Genomic DNA, 20,582 nt, shown 5'->3' on the forward strand with positions numbered 1-20,582 from the left:
TACTACATGTCACTTTGGAGGCTACTGGAATGGGTTTTTCATTCATCCGCATGGCTGTAGACCTTGCTGCACGATTGGACAGATCTCCAATTTCTGGGACACCCTGAAGCATCGTGTTACTATTGTCTCTCAGGTGTCCAGTGATAGTTTGTTAGTGATTTTGTGTTCCTGTGCTCTCCCTGAATGGGTTTCTCCTAACTTCCTCCTCAACCTCCTCAGTGTTGCCTGTTCCTGGCCTTGTGGATTCAGTTGTTGACCAGTGAGAGCCCTCCTCTGTTATATTCTCACCCACTGCTTCTGAGATTGTTGGATGATTGCTTTTAAAAGACAAATACATGGTTGATCAAGTGAACAGCAAGAAAGAAAGCAGACAGTGATTTGAGAATCTGGATATTAATGGCTATTGTCAATTTAATTTCTGAGCACTTGAAATTTTGTCCACTGTTAAATTCTACGCAGCCTACACTGGCCTCCTATCGTGTGGAAACGCAATCCTGTTCGCTATAAGTTAGTTTTTAAAAAAGTACATCTGCTGTAAGAGTGACACACAGTCTGCAAACTATGACCTGCCATCCTCCCACTTCACTTTCAACTTTGTTCCCACCAGCCCTGACCATCCTAACATCACTCTGCAACTTTCCTCTGTTAATCTTGAACTCTCCCAACAATAATTTGGGACCTTTTTGTTGTGTAAGTGTACATGCCAATTTTCTCCAAACCAAGCCTATTTGAATTCCTCCACTGTTCCCAGACTCTCCTTGCATCACCCCTTGAGTTGCCATTAGATTTCACGCACTGACCTGTGAGATCTTTTTTATACCTCAGACTGGACCTTTATACCAAGTTTATACCTCGGACTGTGAACCTTTGTTTTGCCAGCCAGCCTTTTGCCAGTCTTTATACATTGGACCCACATGTGGGCTATCGAGACCATTTAGGCTCCTCTTGTTGCTCATCAACACTGGCTGCACTGAGCTCACCCACCACACCCAGGATGCCAAGCTTCTCACCATAAATGTCTGTACCTTGAGTCCATGCTCTGATCTCCCTCGCCACCATCTTCCTTTCCTTCATACCCATTCCCAAAACCCCCAGACGTAGCCTCCATGCAAGCTGGCATTCATCTGCTGCTCTCCCTTCTGCAATGTGGCACAGGGTTGTGGCAGTGAAAAAGGGATTTACACAGTGCATGTCTGAGGGAGGCAGGGAACTTCTTCAAAGTGAGTGCTGAAGAAGGGCTACACTTGAAATGTCAACTTCTCCACCTTTTGATGCTGCCTGGTTTGCTGCCTTCTTCCAGCCTCCTGCCTGTCTATTTAGCTCTCCCTTCTGTGGCAGAGTTCAAAAAATACAACCACTCATCTCTGTCACAATGACAAAAAACTGATGGGTGTACCCCTTTAAAATAAGCAGGAACTAAGTTCCTGTATGCTGCTGACCTTATCGGAAATGTAGGACTTAATTTCACAGAATTTTAATACAATAACTTTTCATGGTATGCAAGTAGGAATGACTCTTAACAGGACAGCATGAATCCCCTTCCCGCTATTGCCAGTTCACAAACTTAATTTTCATTCTGAAGGCACCATTGTGATTATGAAATTTCAATTCCTGACTGATTTGCCCACCCCACTCTCCATGTTTCCCACTCCCAGTGTTTTCATTAATTTGTTTTCTTTTTATTTGAATGTGCGGTATTAGTGTCGCTGGCTCAGCCAGCATTCATTACCCAACTCTAACAGCCCAGACGACAGGCAAGAATCAACCACTCTGCTGTGGGTCTGGAGTTACATGCAAAGACAATGGTGGAAGGGTCATGTCACAGGATGAGTAACTCAGATACACAAGACACACCCATATCAGATTCTGAAATTTGAATTCAATTTAAAAGTCTGGAATATAAAGCTAACCAAACAGTCATGTAGCCATTGTCAATTGTCGTAAAAACCCATCTGGCTCACTGATATCCTTTATAGAATAGTATTTAGCATACTTAGCTAGTCTGTATCACGTTTAACTCCAGACCCACTGCAATGTGTCTGACTCTTAACTGCTCTCTGGGCAATTAGGGATTGGCAATAAATGTAGACCAGTGAAATTACAGGGAAAGCTGGCAGATTTACATCCCTAAAGGTTATTAGTGAACGGTTAGTTTACCCCAAGGTTACCACAGGAAGTTTGGCATTATTGTCCTTGAAGCAAAGGACAGGCTTAATGGAAATTTGTAAGATTATAACAGACTTGGACAAGGTAGCTGAGGAAGTATTCTGTCCAGTGGATGATGAAATAAGGAAAAAGGAATTGTTTTATGCAACAAGTGATGTGGAGGTGCTGGTGTTGGACCAGGGTGGACAAGGTCAGAAGTCACATGACACCAGGTTATAGTCCAACAGGTTTATTTGAAATCACGTTGCCCCTTCATCAGGTGGACATAGTCAGAAGTCACATGACACCAGGTTATAGTCCAACAGGTTTATTTGAAATCACAAGCTTTTGGAGCACTGCCCCTTCATCCAGTGAACCTGGTGTTGTGTGACTTCTGACTTTGTTCACCTGATGAAGGGGCAACGTGTTTTCAAATAAACCTGTTGGACTATAACCTGGTGTCATGTGACTTCTGACCTCAGGCAGCAAGTGTTATTGATCTGAAAACTGCAATCTGTGAAGGTGCTGAAAGTGGAAACAATCAATGATTTCAAACAGAAATCAACAGACTCTTCAAGAAAACAAACTTGAAGGGATGTGAAAATCAAGTGGAGGTGTCAAAATGATTGGACTGCTCTGTAGCCAACTGGCATGGAAATAAATGGCCTTCTGAACAGTGATGCTTTGATTCCATGAAAAGTATTGTGAAATTACACGGTGGAGTGCTCATGTGTGAACACTTAATCCATGCACAAAAACTACATTTAACATTAGCTCTATTGAAAAAGCATTGAGAAACAATATATAAAGTACCTTGGTTCCTTGCAGCTTAACTTCAGGGTTAAAATTATTTTTAAACAAAATGCTATTTAGTGACCTAAATTTCTACGGAAATACTGCCACAACATTGAAAGATTTAAGTGATATCCTGCATCATATCAACTTTCACGCAACTGCTTATCATTAATGTTGTTTGATATAGTGGGGAGGTTTCCAAAATCTTTGAATTTAGAATCAGAATTAGTGCTGAGTACAGTGAAAAGAGTACAAGTCGCCTCTTATGGCACCATCTTAGGTACAAAGGTACAGCTTTCTCAGTTACACTTCTTAGGAAAATAGAGAAGTAAAGAAGTCCAACATTTCAGATTTAGAAATAAATTATAAAACGGAGAAAACAAATTCAGAACAACGGTCTCCTGACCCAGTCCATGTTGGCACCCTGGTCACCAGTCCGCAGCAGGGCCTTGACTCCAATCCGTGCTTGGCTTCACCTCAGGTTTTATGAGACCAGAAGATCATCTTAGTGCAATGAAGTTGAATAATAAGCTTGCAGGTAAACTGGAAAGGGGGTTCTACCTGCCAGTTTCCTGGATCATGCACCTGATATTAAAAACAAAAATGCTAAAAGGCTGTTAGCCCCACCCACAGCTGCTGGCATTAAAAGCATGAATTTCTGCTACACTGCAGCATTGACACTTTCAGGGAGTGCTGAAGCAAGCACACTGTTCCTCATGTTCCCAGTAAATTCTATTAGTTGGAACTATGGATCTTAAAGGTACCTTCTGTGTGGATTACACAGGATCAGTGCTTCAGGTAATTGTTTCTTGATTTCCTTTTTACTTGCCTGCTGATTTTGCTCTTTCTGTCCACTTTGAAAAGTGAAAATTTGTTCAGACAGCTCGTGACAAAGAGACAGTCAATTCTCTATTGAACATTGTCAATGCCTTAGTTCTTGTTTTCTCTGTATTTCCTGTAGAATGTATTCAATGTCATTTATTTTGTTTAAGTTTGCACACAATGTGTTTTACAAAGAAAATTCAACAGTAAAGATGTTGTCTAAAACTAAGCGACTATTATCTTGCTATCTTCCATCTCAAATGTCTGCACTCTGTTGTGGGGAGAGTGGGGTGCAAGGGATAGCGCAATTTAGAGGAGCATTAAGAATAAATGTACATATATAATTGGTGTTTTGATTAAACATTGAGGTTTGCAGTTTGCTTGCTATTCATCATAAACAGTGAATCCATTTTGCTGGAGTATATGTCAATGCTGAAATTCATGAAGTTCAATGAATCGTATGAACAGAGTAGGTTGGTCTTTCATTGGATAAGACAACTCAAAAATGAAATAAATTACCTGCGTCAGAAAATGTGGCTGTTAATTTCTATGAATCCCATGACTCAAGTTGAGTTTTAACCTTCTGAAAGAGACTACATCCTTAATAATAACAAAATGTGTGAAAAAAAGAAGGTGCAAAATTAGTGATTGGATTCAAAATTTGAAGCAATTAGCTAACATGACATAAACAAACATTCTTATCTGGCAACATAAGGTTTTTACCATCAGATGGCTGTAGGAGTAAATGTTCAGTGTCTATAAGCATTTCTTCACAGACTTGTTATTTGTTTCAAGCCTCTTATCTTCAAGATGGCACAGATTATTAATTTTCACCCACAAAGATATTTCAGCTTTTTACTTCATTTCACATTTTCTACACAGAATTAATATTAAATTTGTTGAGTTATTTGCTGGGTAAATATTTACTTCACATTGTTTATGTGCAGCAAAACCCTGTTATAACACATTCCTTTGCCAAACAAAATCTGTAAGCATTCCTGTAATGAACCTTCACTATTTGGAATATGAAAAAACAGGAAACACTCAGCAGGCCAAGTAGCAGCTGTATTTTTGCTTTTGTTGTACAGTTTGTAAAGTTAATTCACAGTCATTGTTTGTTTGAAAGTACACTATCCTTTCCTACTGCCATTTAAAATAAATCACGATTAATCATTTAAATAAATTTGGGCCATGTCAACCTCTCTGATCTGATTATAGCATGAAGAAATGTTGTAGGAATAAGGATAAAAATCATTTCTGCTTGAATGTTTCACTTTGTTTCAGTCATCAAAGGATAGACAATCTTGAAGATGATTTATATTCCTAGTAAAACAACTCTTAAACTTTCAAGTTAACTTGGTTGTCTGGACAGGAGCTAAACAGTCCCAAGTCATGCTGATAAGCAGCTCTTAGTCCTGGATAGTTACAAACTGTGAATGGATACCAATTGATGCTCACAGTGCCCCCAACCATACATTTCTTCAGACTTTATTCAAGAAGATTCCTGGGCCAGGCTTTTTCAGGTTCTTTGAAGACAGGTTTGGAGGCAGGAATGTTTGCAAGGTGGCATGGAAACCACTCACTCACTGTGATTGTGTCATTTTGCCAGGGGAGGAAAAAGTGACAAATGATGCCCGACTCACTCCTTGGTGGAGAGTGAGCCGCTTTTCCCACCTCCACTAGCACTTTATCATTGGGTGTAGTTAGTGAGATGACTGAATAAACCTGCTGACCTCCCTGCTGCCTCTACGGTGGTGGTTCAAGGGTAATGGCTTTAGTTAGCCATCAGAAACTTGGCATTCACATGTTGCCTGCATCTTTTCATTTACATCAATAAAGTGATGGGATATTTCCCACATCAATCAAGAAGCTTGACACCATCCAGGATAAAACAGTTCACTTGACTGGCATCCTATCTAATGTCTTCAAAATCTGCTCCTTTTATTATCACCACGCAGTAGCAGCAATGTTTATCACCTACAATATACACTGCAGCAACTTACCAAGGCTCTATCAACTGCAGCTTTCAAACCTGACACCCCTACTATCTAGAAGTTCAAGGGCAGTAGACACATGGCAAGATTGGCACCCTATCAGTTCCCCTCCAAACCACTCACCACAGGGATATGGAAATGCATGGCTTCAGTGCAACTGGGCCAAGATCCTGGACCTCCCTCCCCAATGTTGGCACAGTGCCTCGATGGTTAGCACTGCCGCCTCACAGCATCAGGGACCCGAGTTCAATTTCACCTTCGGCCAACTGTCTATGTGGAGTTTACAAAATCTCCCTGTGTCTGCGTGGGTTTCCACTGGGTGTTCTGGTTTCCTCCCACTGTCCAAAGATGTGCAGGACTAAATGGGCCAAATAGCCTGCTTCCACACTGTAGGGATTCAATTATGGCATTGAAGATGTACGTATTATACCTATATGGTTCAAGAAAACAGATCATCACCAACCTCCTTCAAGACAATTAGTAGTAGGCAATATATGCCGACTTCGTCAACAATACCCACATCCTGTAAATGAATTTCAAAATATGCTTTAGCAGATGCTCAACTATTCGTTTGAGAGCAAAGAAGATGATGAGCAATTTTTTGTGGATTTACATAGTTTACAATGGTTTTCACAAATCCGTCGTTCAGTACAGTTGGTTCACAATCATGTTTACACTCCATTTCTTCATTCCATCCTAACAACGTTTGTACATGTTACTTCGCTGCCCTGGCTATTAACAGATTTTTTTTTCAGTTAAATTTACAGAGGCATTCTGGTGAAATCACTATTGTGTATAGATTTATAGAGGAATTTGAAATCGAAGGATAGAATTCAATCAAAATTTAGCAATTGAATGTCTGCTCTTTTCTTTGTGCTTTATATTAAGAATATTTTTTGAGAGATTTACTGGAAGTTTCATAACTTTCTAATACTTAAAATGATTTAGTTCAATATGCAAGTGTTGAATTTGTCCTGAAGGAAAAACAGATTGTTTGTTCTATTATTTCACAGTTCTCAGAAATGCACCACACCTGTAAGACAGCTAGGTAACCGTATGATGGTCTAGTATAACAGGTTTCCATTTTATTTTCTGTTCATTTGTCAAGTTTCAGTCAGCAAGTTAATCAGTTAGTTTGTCAGCTATTCAACTGTCTCTGAAATTAAGTATTAATCAAAGTAAGCATAACACCCAGATGTCTTAATACAGTATATAGTTGGCTACTAATAAACTTCGAGAAACCTTTCTCATTAAGAACCCAAATCTCTGCAGTGTACGTTATGTGGCTAACATATAGAATACCATGTCACCTCACGGTGGCAGCAAGTGAGCACTGGAAGCTAGTCACAGCAAGATGGAACCAAAAGCCAGAAGGTAGATAACATAGACAGGCAGACATGAAATTATTTTCCTAAAAATTGCACATCATTTGTGCAAGTTCAGAGCTAAATTTCACATGTAACAACCAAGACTTCAGTTGCAAGCGCACTGATGAACAGCAACCACGATGTAGTAAAGGTTGTCAGTACATTTACTTGCTATCTTAAAAATAGGAGGCTACAGTGTGTCAATTTAAAAAGAAACTTGGTGGCTTATAAGAGGTCCAGGACAGCTCTAATTCAGCAAGAAATTCCTAGATGAAGTATAGTTTAAAAGAGTTAAAAATAAAACACTCTCTTACAATCACTAGGTCTTACCTGTTTCCAGTAACCAAGCGATTCTGCTACTTTGTATTCTTGAAATGGCATGGACACAGAAAAAAGCATGTGTGACATCACCATGATATATTTTTTAGCATGGGCACCACCCTTTTGTAACTGCTCAAGTATCACTTTGAATAAAGGGGACGAACATAACAAGAAGGAGACAGAAAGAGAGAAGCCAACACAAAATGATTTATAGTATAGTACAGTTCCTTTGGATATTGGCAATTGTTAAAGTGTGCAACACAGTATAGTAAGAATGGAAAGCAAACATTCAAACATGGAATGGCATTCCAGTGACACTCTTTCAAAATTTCAGGTATCCAAACAAAGAGTGAATCTTCACCTCTGAGGTAAACAGATAACTATTAAAGGAAGACATGCTGTCCAGTGCCTTCCTAATTTGGGAATTGAAGGATAGAGGAGAAGAACATCCTGTGCTACTGCTAGTGATGACCACAAAGGATCTAAAGTTTAGAAGAGCAATTTAAGATCTGAGTTAACTTCAGGATTCAGAGGCTTAAGCTATAGCCCAACAGCCAGATATACATGTTGATCTGTTCTTTGGAGATGTCATGCAAAGATATGCAATGTGATTGCAACTTTGCTATCAGCTAAAAGGCTGAAGGAACTCATCTTTATATCTATATCTATCAAATCTTTCTGCAAAGCACTTCTGGATAAACATAAAGATAGATCATTGACACATTGAAGAATTTGTAGCAACACAGCAACATTTGCAGACAGTTGACTGTGACAACTATTGAGCTGTCAATATAATCAGTATGTCATTCTTCTATGATGAATTGCTTGTATCTTCCAACAAAACAGATTGCAGGATTTTGTGATTCATGCAAATTATGTTCTACAAGACAATATTGGGACCAAATGTGCAGGATATCCAAGTGTTTGCAAAAATACAAAATGCAATATAATTCTTCATAACAGTAAATGAAGAATACTCAACTGAGGAACGATGCCAATGATGGTTTAAAACTTCCAAATCTGTCATGCACACATGTCAAAAAAGTCCATGAGTTAAACACTGAATCTTTCTTTTTTTGGTTATGTGCAAGATGAATCAAGTTTTTTGGAAGGTCTTTTGCAATAAGGCCAAGCGAGATTTCCTACAATATCCTACTAAACTCACATCATTAACTATCTTCCCCCTTGGCATCCCTAACACATGATTCCAGCCTTATCTTACCACTTACTACAATTTGCTACTGCATGGAGCAGATGTAGAAATTGGCATCCCATTTTGTGGACAGGGTCCTGGAGGTCATGCCAGCTGGCGTGTTGTAAACACAGAACTTCCTTCTCCACCAGGACAAACGAGTGGAGGAGCCATGATACCAAACAATGCCAATGCTATTCAGGTGAAAGCAATCTCAACTACTGAGGAAAATGCACAGCACTGTGGGACAAAAGGTCAAAGGCCTTCTCCACTTTGCTGATGTCACTGCCACCATCTTCTCTCTAATAACTCATACCCACTTGATCTATGCTACTGTTGCCACATCCGAGGTTAATGCTCTACCCCTCATTATTATATACAACATCTTCTCTCACTTGTTATCACCCACTCTAACACCTAATACCACTGCATGTTATCTATCCTACCTACTTATTCGCTTGGTACACCACTCCTTGTGTTTGGAAAGTAACAGCTATGTCAACCACTTTCATCTTCCGTAATGCCTGCTCTCTCTTATTCTAAGAGGAAAACAGACCCAGTTGGGAAGAAAGATTAAAGCTCGGTAGTGTACTGCCTATCATTCTTCATCTCACCCCTTATGTGAAGAGCTTTCTCACTCTGACTGCCCAGAGTGGCTGACTGACTGTGCCCAAATCCTTGGACTGATACCAGAGGCTGCCCTTGACTGTTGTGCTGGCAGTCCTGGTTGAAAACTAACATCCTTGACTTGACTTAAGACTGAGTGACAAACATGATGAGATTCCTGCCCTTGTCCCTGCACAAAATGGCACAGCAAGACAAAAATAACATGAGTCCAGTAGTTCTGGCTGAGGGGTAAACCAAGGCAAGGCAGAGATGCTGTGTCTGTCTAGGTAGGATCAGATTGAGCACTATGAAAGCAAGCAAGGAGCCCAGAGATGCAGCATGATCCATTCCAAGAACAGTGTCCTTACTGCAGCATTACAATAACAGTTTCTGGTGTAGCCCAAGGAGCAACATTGAATTACAGAAGTGTCCTGCAAGTAGATGGGAGATTGCTATGAGGATTTGTAGAGGCTGGCACATATCGAATATCAATGTACTAGATGTAGGGTCAATGTGGCCAGTGTAGAGGGGGCGTGCCCCCAGATGTCGGTGCCTTCTGTCCAATATGGAGGCCCTTCAAAACAATGAATGAGCTGAAGTGCCAGACACTCATTCTGATTTGGTTGTTGAGATTTGTCAATATTGAGATTGCTTGGCATGTTAAGTAAGATGGTAAGGTGAACATTAATGCAACAAATTGGGCCATTAGCATAATATTTAACAAGCTATAATACCCCTTACTTAGCAACTTGCTACTGCCTGATGAGAAACTTGCCACAGCACTTGTCAAAATCATAAAAGATGTAGCAAGATGCTCCTGACATCAAGACCAATCTCAGTGGACTTGCACATTTCTGCCACAAATTTCCGTATCATTATAAGGTAATGAATGCATCACTTCTGACACAAAAGATTCCAGAATGCAACATCGGGTCTCTCCAAGACCTGAATCATTTGTACCCAGACCGGCTTGGTTCTGTTGGTAACTTCAGAGGCAACACAGTATTGTACATGGAAAATGTTACCGAACCCAACATCTAACCTCCTCATAAAGTGTAGTATTCACATTCAGGATACATTCAGATTGAGCTCTCACATGGATAACTTGTTCCTTGCACAGCAAAAACAAACCAAACAGTAAACATAGTGAAAGGGGAAAATTCAGTCCTCACAAGACTGATGAGATCATTCAAATGGACTGACTTTGATTAAAGAGGAGTAGACTGCTTGCAGATGAGCAACGCACAGTAGCATTTTAAATTATTTGCCTGTCAGTTCTTCTAAGTAGACTGGACTAAGTGCTGCTCAACTATTTAAACAGGCTATTGAACAGAGTAGAGGAGATTATGGAAGAACTCAATGATGGTTGGCGGTCTGTGATTTTATTCTCCAACAGTTCACTACAATCATCTGCTAACCCTAACCGAATAGAGAATATGGTGTAAACATGACTGGAAAATCCAGGTTAAGAAATATTCTGCACATGTGTAACAGCAACATTTTTGAATGAACCTCAGTGTTGGTTTAATTCCTGCTTGGTCATTTTACTCTCCTCCAGTGGAAATTGTTGGAACCTTCCTTCAAAGCTTTTATCAAATTCTTGATAATGTAATTAGAGATTTCATAGAATTTTTTTTGAAACAGCTGGTGATTAGGTTTTTACCTTTACCGCCTGAATATTACAGGGCATATTCAATCCAGCCAATTACCACTCCTCAAACTTTTATCCTCATCAGTATAGTGATGGAAGGTGTCATCACAATAGTATCGAGCAGCCCGTGCTCAGCCCCTACTCAGCAACACCCAATTTGGGTTCTGCCAGGGCTATTCAACTCCTAATCTCAACTCCTCTCCTCAAGCCTTGGTTCAAACATAGACAAAAACCTGAGTTCTCGAAGTGTGGTGAGAGTGACAGCTATGCCACACATGCAATGTGGCATCAAGGAGCCTTAGTATAACTGGAATGCTAGGGTATCAGGTTGCAAACTGATACCCTAGATGTTCAAGTCATAACTGGGACATAGGAAGATGGTTGTAGCTGTTGGAGGTCAATCATCTCAATCATCTCAGATCCAGGAAATCTCTGAGAAGTTCCTCAGGAATAATATCCCATAGCCAACCATTTCCAGCTAGTTAAGATCAGAAATGGGAATGCTCACCGGTGACTGCACAATGTTCAGCACCATTTGCAACTCCTCAGACACTGAAACAGTTCATGTTCAAATGCATCAAAACCTGGATACTATCCAGGCTTGAGCTGGCAAGTGACAGGTAATATACATTCCACCCAAATGCCAGACAATGACCATTTCCAATAACAGGCAACCTAACATTCACCCAATGTCATTCAATGGTGTTACCAACACTGAATCTCCCACGATCAACATTCTTGGGTGTTACCATTGACCAGAAACTCAACTGGAATTGCCACATAAACACAGTGGCTACAAGAGTAGGTCAGAGGTTAGGAATACTATGGCGAGTAACTCACCACCTGATTCCTCAAAGCCTGTCCACCAACACAAGATACAAGTCTGAAATGTGGTGGAATACTCCCCATCTGCCTTGTATGTGTGCAGCTCCTACAACACTCAAGAAAAGTGGCATCATCCAGTATAAAGCACCTATTTCATTGGCACCACATTACATACATCCACTCCCTCCACTACCGACGCTCAGTAGCAGCTGTATGTACCGTCTACAAGATACACTACAGAAATTCACCAAAGATCCTTAAACAGCACCTTCATCTGAAAGAACAATGGCAGCAGATACATGGGAACACCACCACCTTCAAGTTCCCCTCCAAATCACTCACCGTCCCTTCACTGTCACTGGGTCAAATTTTTGGAATTTCTACCCTCATGGCATTGTGGGTCTATCCACAATAAGTGGACCAGAGTGGTTCAAGAGGACAGCTCACTACCATCTTCTCAAGGGCAATACGTACTGGCCAGCCAGCAATGCCCAGATCCCATGAATGAATAAACAAAATTAAGCATCAATTGGGTGGTAATCTGTGGTGCTACCATCTGAGGCTACCTTTTGCATTGGGAAAAGGACAGAGAAAAGTTAATAGCCCCCTGCTTCCAGCTAATTTTACTCCCTTTCTCACCTGTAGTTTCTGTTTACCATTGATATTCATGTCAGTGCTAAAGACTATAGGGACAGTGAGTGGTTTGGAGGGGAACTTGAAAGTGGTGGTGTTCCCATGTATCTGCTGCCTTGTTCTTTTAGATGAAAGTGGCCATGGACTTGGAAGGTACTGTTTAAGGAGTTTTGGTGCATTTCTGCAGTACATCTTGTAGATAGTACACACTGCTGCTGAGTGTCAGAAGCTGCAAGATTCTATGAACAGCTGGACAACTGTCGGTGGATGGATACTGATTATTGCATTTAAAAATGTCCAGGTCACAAAGTATTAACAAATATAAAACCTTCAGCAAACCTTATGCTTTCTGGAAATAATGTGTCGAGAGTGTGTTGCTGGAAACGTACAGCAGGTCAGGCAGCATCCGAGGAGCAGGAGAATCAATGTTTTGGGCATAAGCCCTGCATTCTTTGAAGGGCTCCCTGATGAAGGGCTTGTGCCCAAAACATCGATTCTTCTGCTCCTCAGATGCTTTTCCAGCACTACACTCTCGACTCTAATCTCCAGCATCTGCAGTCCTCACTTTCTCCTGGAAATAGTGTGTATCTAGTTCATAGTATGTGTTATTTAATAATGTTAAAAAAAAATTAGACCAAGCAGACACAACAATATCCCGGATTTTGTATTCAACAGTAAAGTGACCACTTGCGTTAGACTGTCAGAAAAGTGCCCACAAAAGTCCAGTGACATCTCTGTAAAGAGATATTGAGAAATAAATAAAAATCTGAATTCATTCATTTAGTTTTCAACGTCATTTTTTGGCCCAATTCCAACAGGTGTGCATATATTATCTTAGGGTGAAATGTTTGACATTCATGTAAAAATACTTCAACGACACAGGAAGCAACCGAACATTTTCTGAGATTGGTTTGAATCAGGTGCTAAGTCAAGGGTATCTCTGGACGTTCAGCAATTTATAATGTCATCAAGTAGCTAATCAAATGGAAGTATTTTCACCAACAGCAAACCAGGAAGAAGCCTCCAATCTTTCAGAATCCCTTACTGTTTAATATCACTTTACAGAGCATAAAATGAATAATTAAGGCAGAAATTTCCTAAACAACTTTGTTTTTTATTTTCTTTTATCATAGACATATAAAACATTCTACAAACATAAAATTAATTTGAGGTCATTGAGATTTATTGGAATAATTACAAATTCCATTTCCAGCTAAAAATACCGATGCATCCCTTTCATCAACGTATTGCTTTTTCAAGTCCATTTCCAATGAGACAGATAGTGCAAAAGGTCTTTTCAATTCAATGCTTTTTAATTGATTGAAGTCTGGGAGACTTCATCACGGCACCCTTGGGAGAAGTTTAGAATCACGGACAACAACTTCTGGACTTATGAATTTAACTGCACTTGTTGAAGTCACTGTCAGCTTTCAAGCAGTAACGATGACAACACTGACAGGTTCACTGTCAGTTCTACTGCAAAATTTAGTGTTGTGAATGAATGTTGCCAATGGATCTTTGTCATATTTGTATCTAGTGTTCGCCACACTTGTGACAAGGGTCACAATTATTTTAATTGTCATAATTCAAAGTGTAGAAGAATTACAACTAACTTCTGTTTCTCTCTCTCTCTCTCTTTCTTCCCTTCATTCATTAATTAAAGCATTAATGCTAAATCAATAAATCATTTGCCCAAGACACAAATATTGGCAACTCATAAGCTTATAAGGTGCTGTTTGGGAAAGGGTTTTGTGAACCCATTTTCTCCTGGATAAAGAAGAGTGAGAAATGTTACTTTGTGTTAATGCTGTACACAATTACAGAAATGTTTGGTTGCTTCCTGTGTCGTTGAAGTATTTTTACATGAATGTCAAACGTTTCACCCAAAGATAATATATGCACACCTGTTGGAATTGGGCCAAAACCTGACGTTGAAAACTAAATGAATGAATTCAGATTTTTATTTATTTCTCAATATCTCTTTACACCTGTTGCTACAGATTCATTTGGACATCCATCAAACTTCTCAGAGCTTTTGAGCTATTCATGATACCAAGCAGATTCAATTCCCAAGCAGAGTAACCAAAGAAAATTGAAATGAGAACATTCATGATGTGCTACTCACTTTCAATCTGCTACATATTTATTTGTAACTAAAATAGCAATGTTTGAAAATATGAGGGTGGATTACATGAGCCATCCACTCATGGGAAAGCTGGGGTGGTCAACCTGTAAGGTAGGGTCAGAGAGGCATCAGATGTAACATCTATACATCTGGAATTAATGGGTGCACACACACAGAAACACACACACACACACACACACACCTCAGGTATATCTACATTTGCCTTGCCCTGTCGTGGCTTTTCCAACTTTTAGCCCCCTCTCTGCTCATCTCCTGCATTGCAGACCCAACAACTTCTGGACCCAGGTCTCCAAGACAGCCTCCAACCTTACATGGACAGCCATCAAATGTTCCATGGAGATAGCAACCTTACATGCAACCTCCAGACAATGAGGGCCATTGCATCCCTATATACCTGTCTGCCACTCCTGTTCTTCCCTGTGTGTGTGGGCAACGTTGCTGTTCACCAAATCTATAGGATGTTCTTCTGCTTGAGCTGAGCAAATGCCTGGACTCTGGCAGTCATCACATTGCCTACGGCCTGGGACTTCCTTGGCTAGCTGTAGAGCTGTTACAGTGAGGTGTTCACCAGCTTGTGTTCCCGCAATTTCTAAGGTTGAGGTGTCATTATCTGAGCTGGGTAAGGGGGTGAGGGTGAGATGTGGGTTAGCTAACATCTGCTCTGAGGCCCAGCACCTTTGACCTCAGCAGGCCATTTTGCCACAGCAGGGGTGGACATCCTGCTAAGATACCTGCATGGCAGAGGGGACAGAAGACATGTCAGCCAGTGCAAGGAATGACACTGACAGAGGGGTTAATGTGAGAGTAGCAGTGGAACAAAGAGTAATGTTTTACCCAGTTACTGGGCATCACAGAGAAAATCCCTCCAAAAACCCCTTAAGTGAAAAATAATAGGGATTATTCCCTGCACTCAACAATTAACTTACAAGCAGGAGTTATACACACTAAGGCTGTTGGTCCCCAGTGTTTAAAAGATAAAGGGATGATTTGATTTAACTTTTTGAGAGATTACAAGAAACAGATATATAGGTAAAGAGAACATATTTTCACTGGTTTGAGCATTTACAACAGGGAAGCTTAGTCTAAAGCTTAGAGCCAGGAGTTTCTGGAATAAAATTAAGATAAACTTCAACATTGAAAGGATGGAAGAGAAAGGAGACTGTCCCTTGCAAAAGGCGATTGTTGTAAGATCAATCATTAATTTAAATCTGAAATATCAGGGAAGCATTCGATGAAATCTGGCATCAAGGCGCTAAGCAAATCTAGCATCAATGGGAATCAGGGAGAAAACTCTTCATTGGTTGGAGTCACGCCTAGCGTAAAGAGGGATGGTTGTGGTTATTTGAGGTTAATTTTCTTAGCTTCAGGATATCTCTGTACTATATAGGGAAAATAGGCAGACAACTAACAATCCCCATCCACGAACACCAACCAGCCACTAAACGCTACGACCAGCTGTCCCTAGAAGCCACACACACAGATGACAGGGACAACACATTCGACTGGGATGACATAATGATCATAGGACAAGCTAAACAGAGGGGAGCCAGAGAATTCCTAGAAGCATGGCACTCATCCACAGACTCTATCAACAAACACATTGACCTGGCCCCAATATACCGGCCACTACAATGAACAACTGGAACCGGCTACTGGAAGCAGCAGAAACAGAATCAAATAAATTCCAGAAGACACAGTACAGCAGCGCTTCACAGGAGGCTTGAAAGCACTGAAGATGTCACCGAGACAGGGATGAAACATCTGCAAATCAACTTCCCAGCTCAGCGACCATACCCACAACCACGACAACCGATACTTGAGCTATAAACCTTTACACAAACCTTGAACACATAAGTATCAGATAATGGCCATCTCCAACTAAGGAAAATCTAACCATTGACCCCAACATTCAATAACATTGCCATCAGTGAACTGCACTGCCGTTATCAACATCCTGCGGTTACCACTGACCAAACACTGAACTGGGCTAACAATATACATACTGTGGCTACAAAAGTAAATCGGGGGCTAGGAATTCTGCAGTAAGAAACTCACCTTTATACTTTCCAGATGCCTGTCCATCATCTACATGGCACAAGTCAGGAGTGTGATAGAATGTTCCCCACTTGCCTGAGTGGGTGCAGTTCCAACAAAACTCAAGAAGCTTGGCAACATCAAGTACAAAGCTGCCCATTTAACTGGCATCACATCCACAAACATTCACTCCCTCCACCACAACACTCAGTAGCAGCAATGTGTACCATCTAGAAGATGCACTGCTAAAATTCATCAAGACTCTTTGGACAGCATCTTCCAAATGCAAGACCACTACAGTCTAAAAGAACAAGAGCAATAGATATATGGGAACACCACCACTTGAAAGTGCCCCTCCAAATAACTCACCATCCTGACTTGGAAATATGTCATCACTGCTTCTGTGTGGTTGGTCAAAATCTCCAACAGTATTTTTGGATCTATCCCCAACAAATGGACTGCAGCCATTCAAAGCAGCAGCTCACCACCATCTTCTCAAGGATAATAAAAGATTGGCAATAAATGCTTGCCAGCCAGGAATGCCCTCATCCTATGAATGAAAAATAACTTTCCCTTCTTTTTGGCATGGCTCAAGTTGAAGCAGATATTCTGAATGAAGCCCCTGAAGTTGAAGCAGATATTCTGAATGAAGCCCCTGAAGTTGAAGCAGATATTCTGAATGAAGCCCTCAAGTTGAAGCAGATATTCTGAATGAAGCCCTCAAGTTGAAGCAGATATTCTGAATGAAGCCCCTGAAGTTGAAGCAGATATTCTGAATGAAGCCCCTGGAGTTGAAGCAGATATTCTGAATGAAGCCCTCAAGTTGAAGCAGATATTCTGAATGAAGCCCTCAAGTTGAAGCAGACATTTTGCCTTCCTCAGCTGGGACATCATCTACCCCAATCTCACAAGCACTCTTTTCCCACCCCTCAGTTCAAGATCACATACTGTCTCATCTTTCTGAAAGAAGGACTTTGGATTGTGATAGAAGGCAGTGAGATCTACAGCAGGGGAGTTCTTGATGCTGGTGACTATTTGGGGAATCTGAAATCAGGCAGCTTTTAGGTCCTTTAAGTGAAGGACACTTCCACTCACGCTTGCACTCATTTGAGGAAGGCAACAGGCATATAGAGGCATAGAATTTTACAGTACAAAAGATTACCATTTGACCCATCATGGCTATACCGTCTTCCTTACTAGCTACCCAGCTAGTCCTATTCTTCAGCCCTACCTCTGTAAGTCTCTGAATTCATCTCATTCAAATATATATCCAGTTTTCTTCTGAAACCGCATATGAAATCAACCTTCACCACTCTCCCAGGCAATGCATTCCAAACCCTAATAACCCTCTGAGTAAAGAAGTTTCACCTTATCTCACTCTTAGCTCTCTTGCTGACAATCTCAAAATTGCGTCTCATAGTTAATGACATACCAACTACTTGAAGCAGAATGTCCTTCTTTCTCCTGTCAAAATTGTTCATAACTTTGAACGTCTCGATCAGGTTACTCTTAATCTTCTCTGCCCCAAGGACAATAAAACTGATCCCTCTAATCTTTCCTTGCATCTAAAATCCCTCATTGCCGGTATCGTTCTAGTGAATCCCTTTGGCATTCTCTTCAGTGAATTAACATCCTTCCTTAAATAAGGTGCCCAGAACTGAACAGAATACTCCAAATGTGATCTGACCAATGGAGTACAAAAGTGTAGCATCACTTCCTTGTTTTTTCACTATCTGCCTTGAATTATAAACCCAAGGATCCTATAAGCCTTCTTAACAACTGGATCAACTTGCCTGGCCACCATATCAGAATAAAAAACATTAGAATCAGCTCTCAATGCAATTATACATTCTCCAAAAGGGTACTGATACACTCCTTGAATTAAAGCGTTTTCATTTTACCTCTTGCTGAATCTTCAAGATGAAAAGTTGCTCAGACGAAAATCGTCCACAGGCTTCAGATAATTTTATTACATTTAAAACTAATAGCCTGAGTAATGGCATTTACTGTGGAACTACAAGTCAGCGCCAATGCTTTTCAAGTAAATAACGTAAGGAGAGCAAGTTTTCCTTGTAATATGATGTGTTAACATTTGGAAATTATTATTTTCTTCATATCTTTGGCCCAGGCAGTATTTGACCCCTTATGATGGATTTCTGTACTTGGTTAGCATTCAGAAAAAAAAGAGTATAATTCGTGTTTCTGTCTGTCAGTCTGAATATATTAACATTTCAAATACATGGTTGCAAAGCAGCTGTAACTTAATTGCTTTCTGAAGTCACAGATTTACAGTTATCCCTTAGACATACCATTTATGCTTCTCTCTTCTGAATTTGATGGGGCTAGACAGGTTCTATTTGAATTCTAGCTATTTTGTATCAAACATTGACAGAAATTCCCATGTATGACGCTGCTGCCACTTCATTGAAGTTCTAATTCCATACTCCACTGCTCACTGCTGTAGTTTAAAGATCTTTAAGATCTCATGATCCCATGCAACAAAGAGCAAAGATCCTTCCGATACCTTCGTCAACATTGTTCCCTTAATAACCACCACCAGCCAGATTATATTGTCATTCACTCCATAACTCTCATAACATTTATCACTACGGACCAAGTGCTGGTAAGTGGGATTCGCATAGATAGACTGGTGCTGATCTGGTGGGATGAAGGGCCTATTCTGTGCTGTATAACTCGATGACGGTGTGTGCATTATTGTGTTTGTGCAAAATGGCTGCCATATTGTTCTAAGTGTTCAAAGTCTCTGTACTTCAGCATAAAGTACTGTAAATGTAGCATTTACGAGCATTAGGAGACGATCATATGCTTTAACTGAAAGTATTTTCTTTACCTTAAACCTTCCTTTACTTTAAACCAATGCTGCTATCTGGACACTGAAATCCCAGCCTGATGGATCAATTAGCTACAGATTCTGCAATTACACTGTTTCTGAGGCTGTTTGCACCAAATAAGTCTCCTCAGCTCCTTATACATTGTAAAATTCCTTCTTTTCAATCTGTACTTGCATAGCAGTGGTTTATTCAATATAGCTTGCTGAGTAGTGTCTAAGAATTCTGCCTTTAAATGCTTAGTCCTAAACTGATGCCTCTTCTCTTATTAACATTTTTTTCCCATTCTTGCTGAATGCCCCTCATTCTAACAACATCCAATCTCAGTGATCTGTTTGTCTGATGACTGTAGCTTCAGATTTCCTGTTATTAACCAGACTTGCTGCCCTGACTTTAAGGCTGAGATTTTGCCACCTCTGCAGCTTTGTGCTGTGGCTTTTCTCCAGTTGCTTTAATTTCACACATTCCTGGGACATTAGGTTTGGGTTGTGTTCTAAAACTGACAGATCTGTTTTAACATCTCCATGAACAAATCCAGTGGGGAATATCCATCATTCAGTGGTGCCTCGATGTAACAGGATTCAGCTAATTCGCAGTCTGGATTCTAACATATGAGGGACTTCACAATCCTGGCTGTTCTTTTTACTCTTCTGTTTAACACTGGACGGAGTGGAGAATCTATCAGGTGCTTCTGATGTGAACTTCCTGAGATCCCTGTTAATGAATTGTGATCCATTGACCGATATTAATTCTTCTGGGAAACTGTGTATAACACAGATCGTTTCTCAGCACACAAAATGTTGGCTGAATATCATTCTCACCTTGTTTCACAAAGAGTTACTCCCTGTGAGATTGAGCAAGTTTTCTCACACTATCATTCCAAACTCATCTCATTAACTACCTATTATATCTTAATGGTGCCCCTCTTGTCTGATGCTAGCCCAATTCCACCACTTGCTGTGTCTGGAAATCCTCGTTACTGCCAACATATCCAGATTAGACCATCATCCTTGCCATGAGACTTAAAAGGCCATGCATGCAAGGACAAGCAATGGCGGCCACTCTGCACAGTTCATGACATTTGCCTGGATATGGTTTAAGAAGAGGAAGTTGCCGCCCCACTTTATGAACAAGGACCTGGAGGTCCTGCTAGACATGGTTGTGTAGAGGGGAGCTATCCATTTCCTCCAGCATCTGCAGCA

The 20,582-nt window shown here is 40.6% G+C and overlaps 1 protein-coding gene across 1 annotated transcript in view; it reads left to right on the plus strand.

The window, feature by feature from the left end:
* Positions 1-3,626: 3,626 nt before the first annotated feature.
* The window catches only part of LOC140495690 (protocadherin-20-like), a 40,275-nt gene continuing 23,319 nt past the window's right edge, over positions 3,627-20,582 (plus strand). Inside the window, exon 1 of the mRNA XM_072594674.1 lies at positions 3,627-3,738. Coding sequence (XP_072450775.1) covers positions 3,688-3,738 — 51 coding nt within the window. The 5' untranslated portion in view covers positions 3,627-3,687. The remainder of the gene's footprint in view (positions 3,739-20,582) is intronic.

Source organism: Chiloscyllium punctatum, chromosome 25 (assembly GCF_047496795.1).
Source record: "Chiloscyllium punctatum isolate Juve2018m chromosome 25, sChiPun1.3, whole genome shotgun sequence".
Lineage (NCBI taxonomy): Eukaryota > Metazoa > Chordata > Chondrichthyes > Orectolobiformes > Hemiscylliidae > Chiloscyllium > Chiloscyllium punctatum.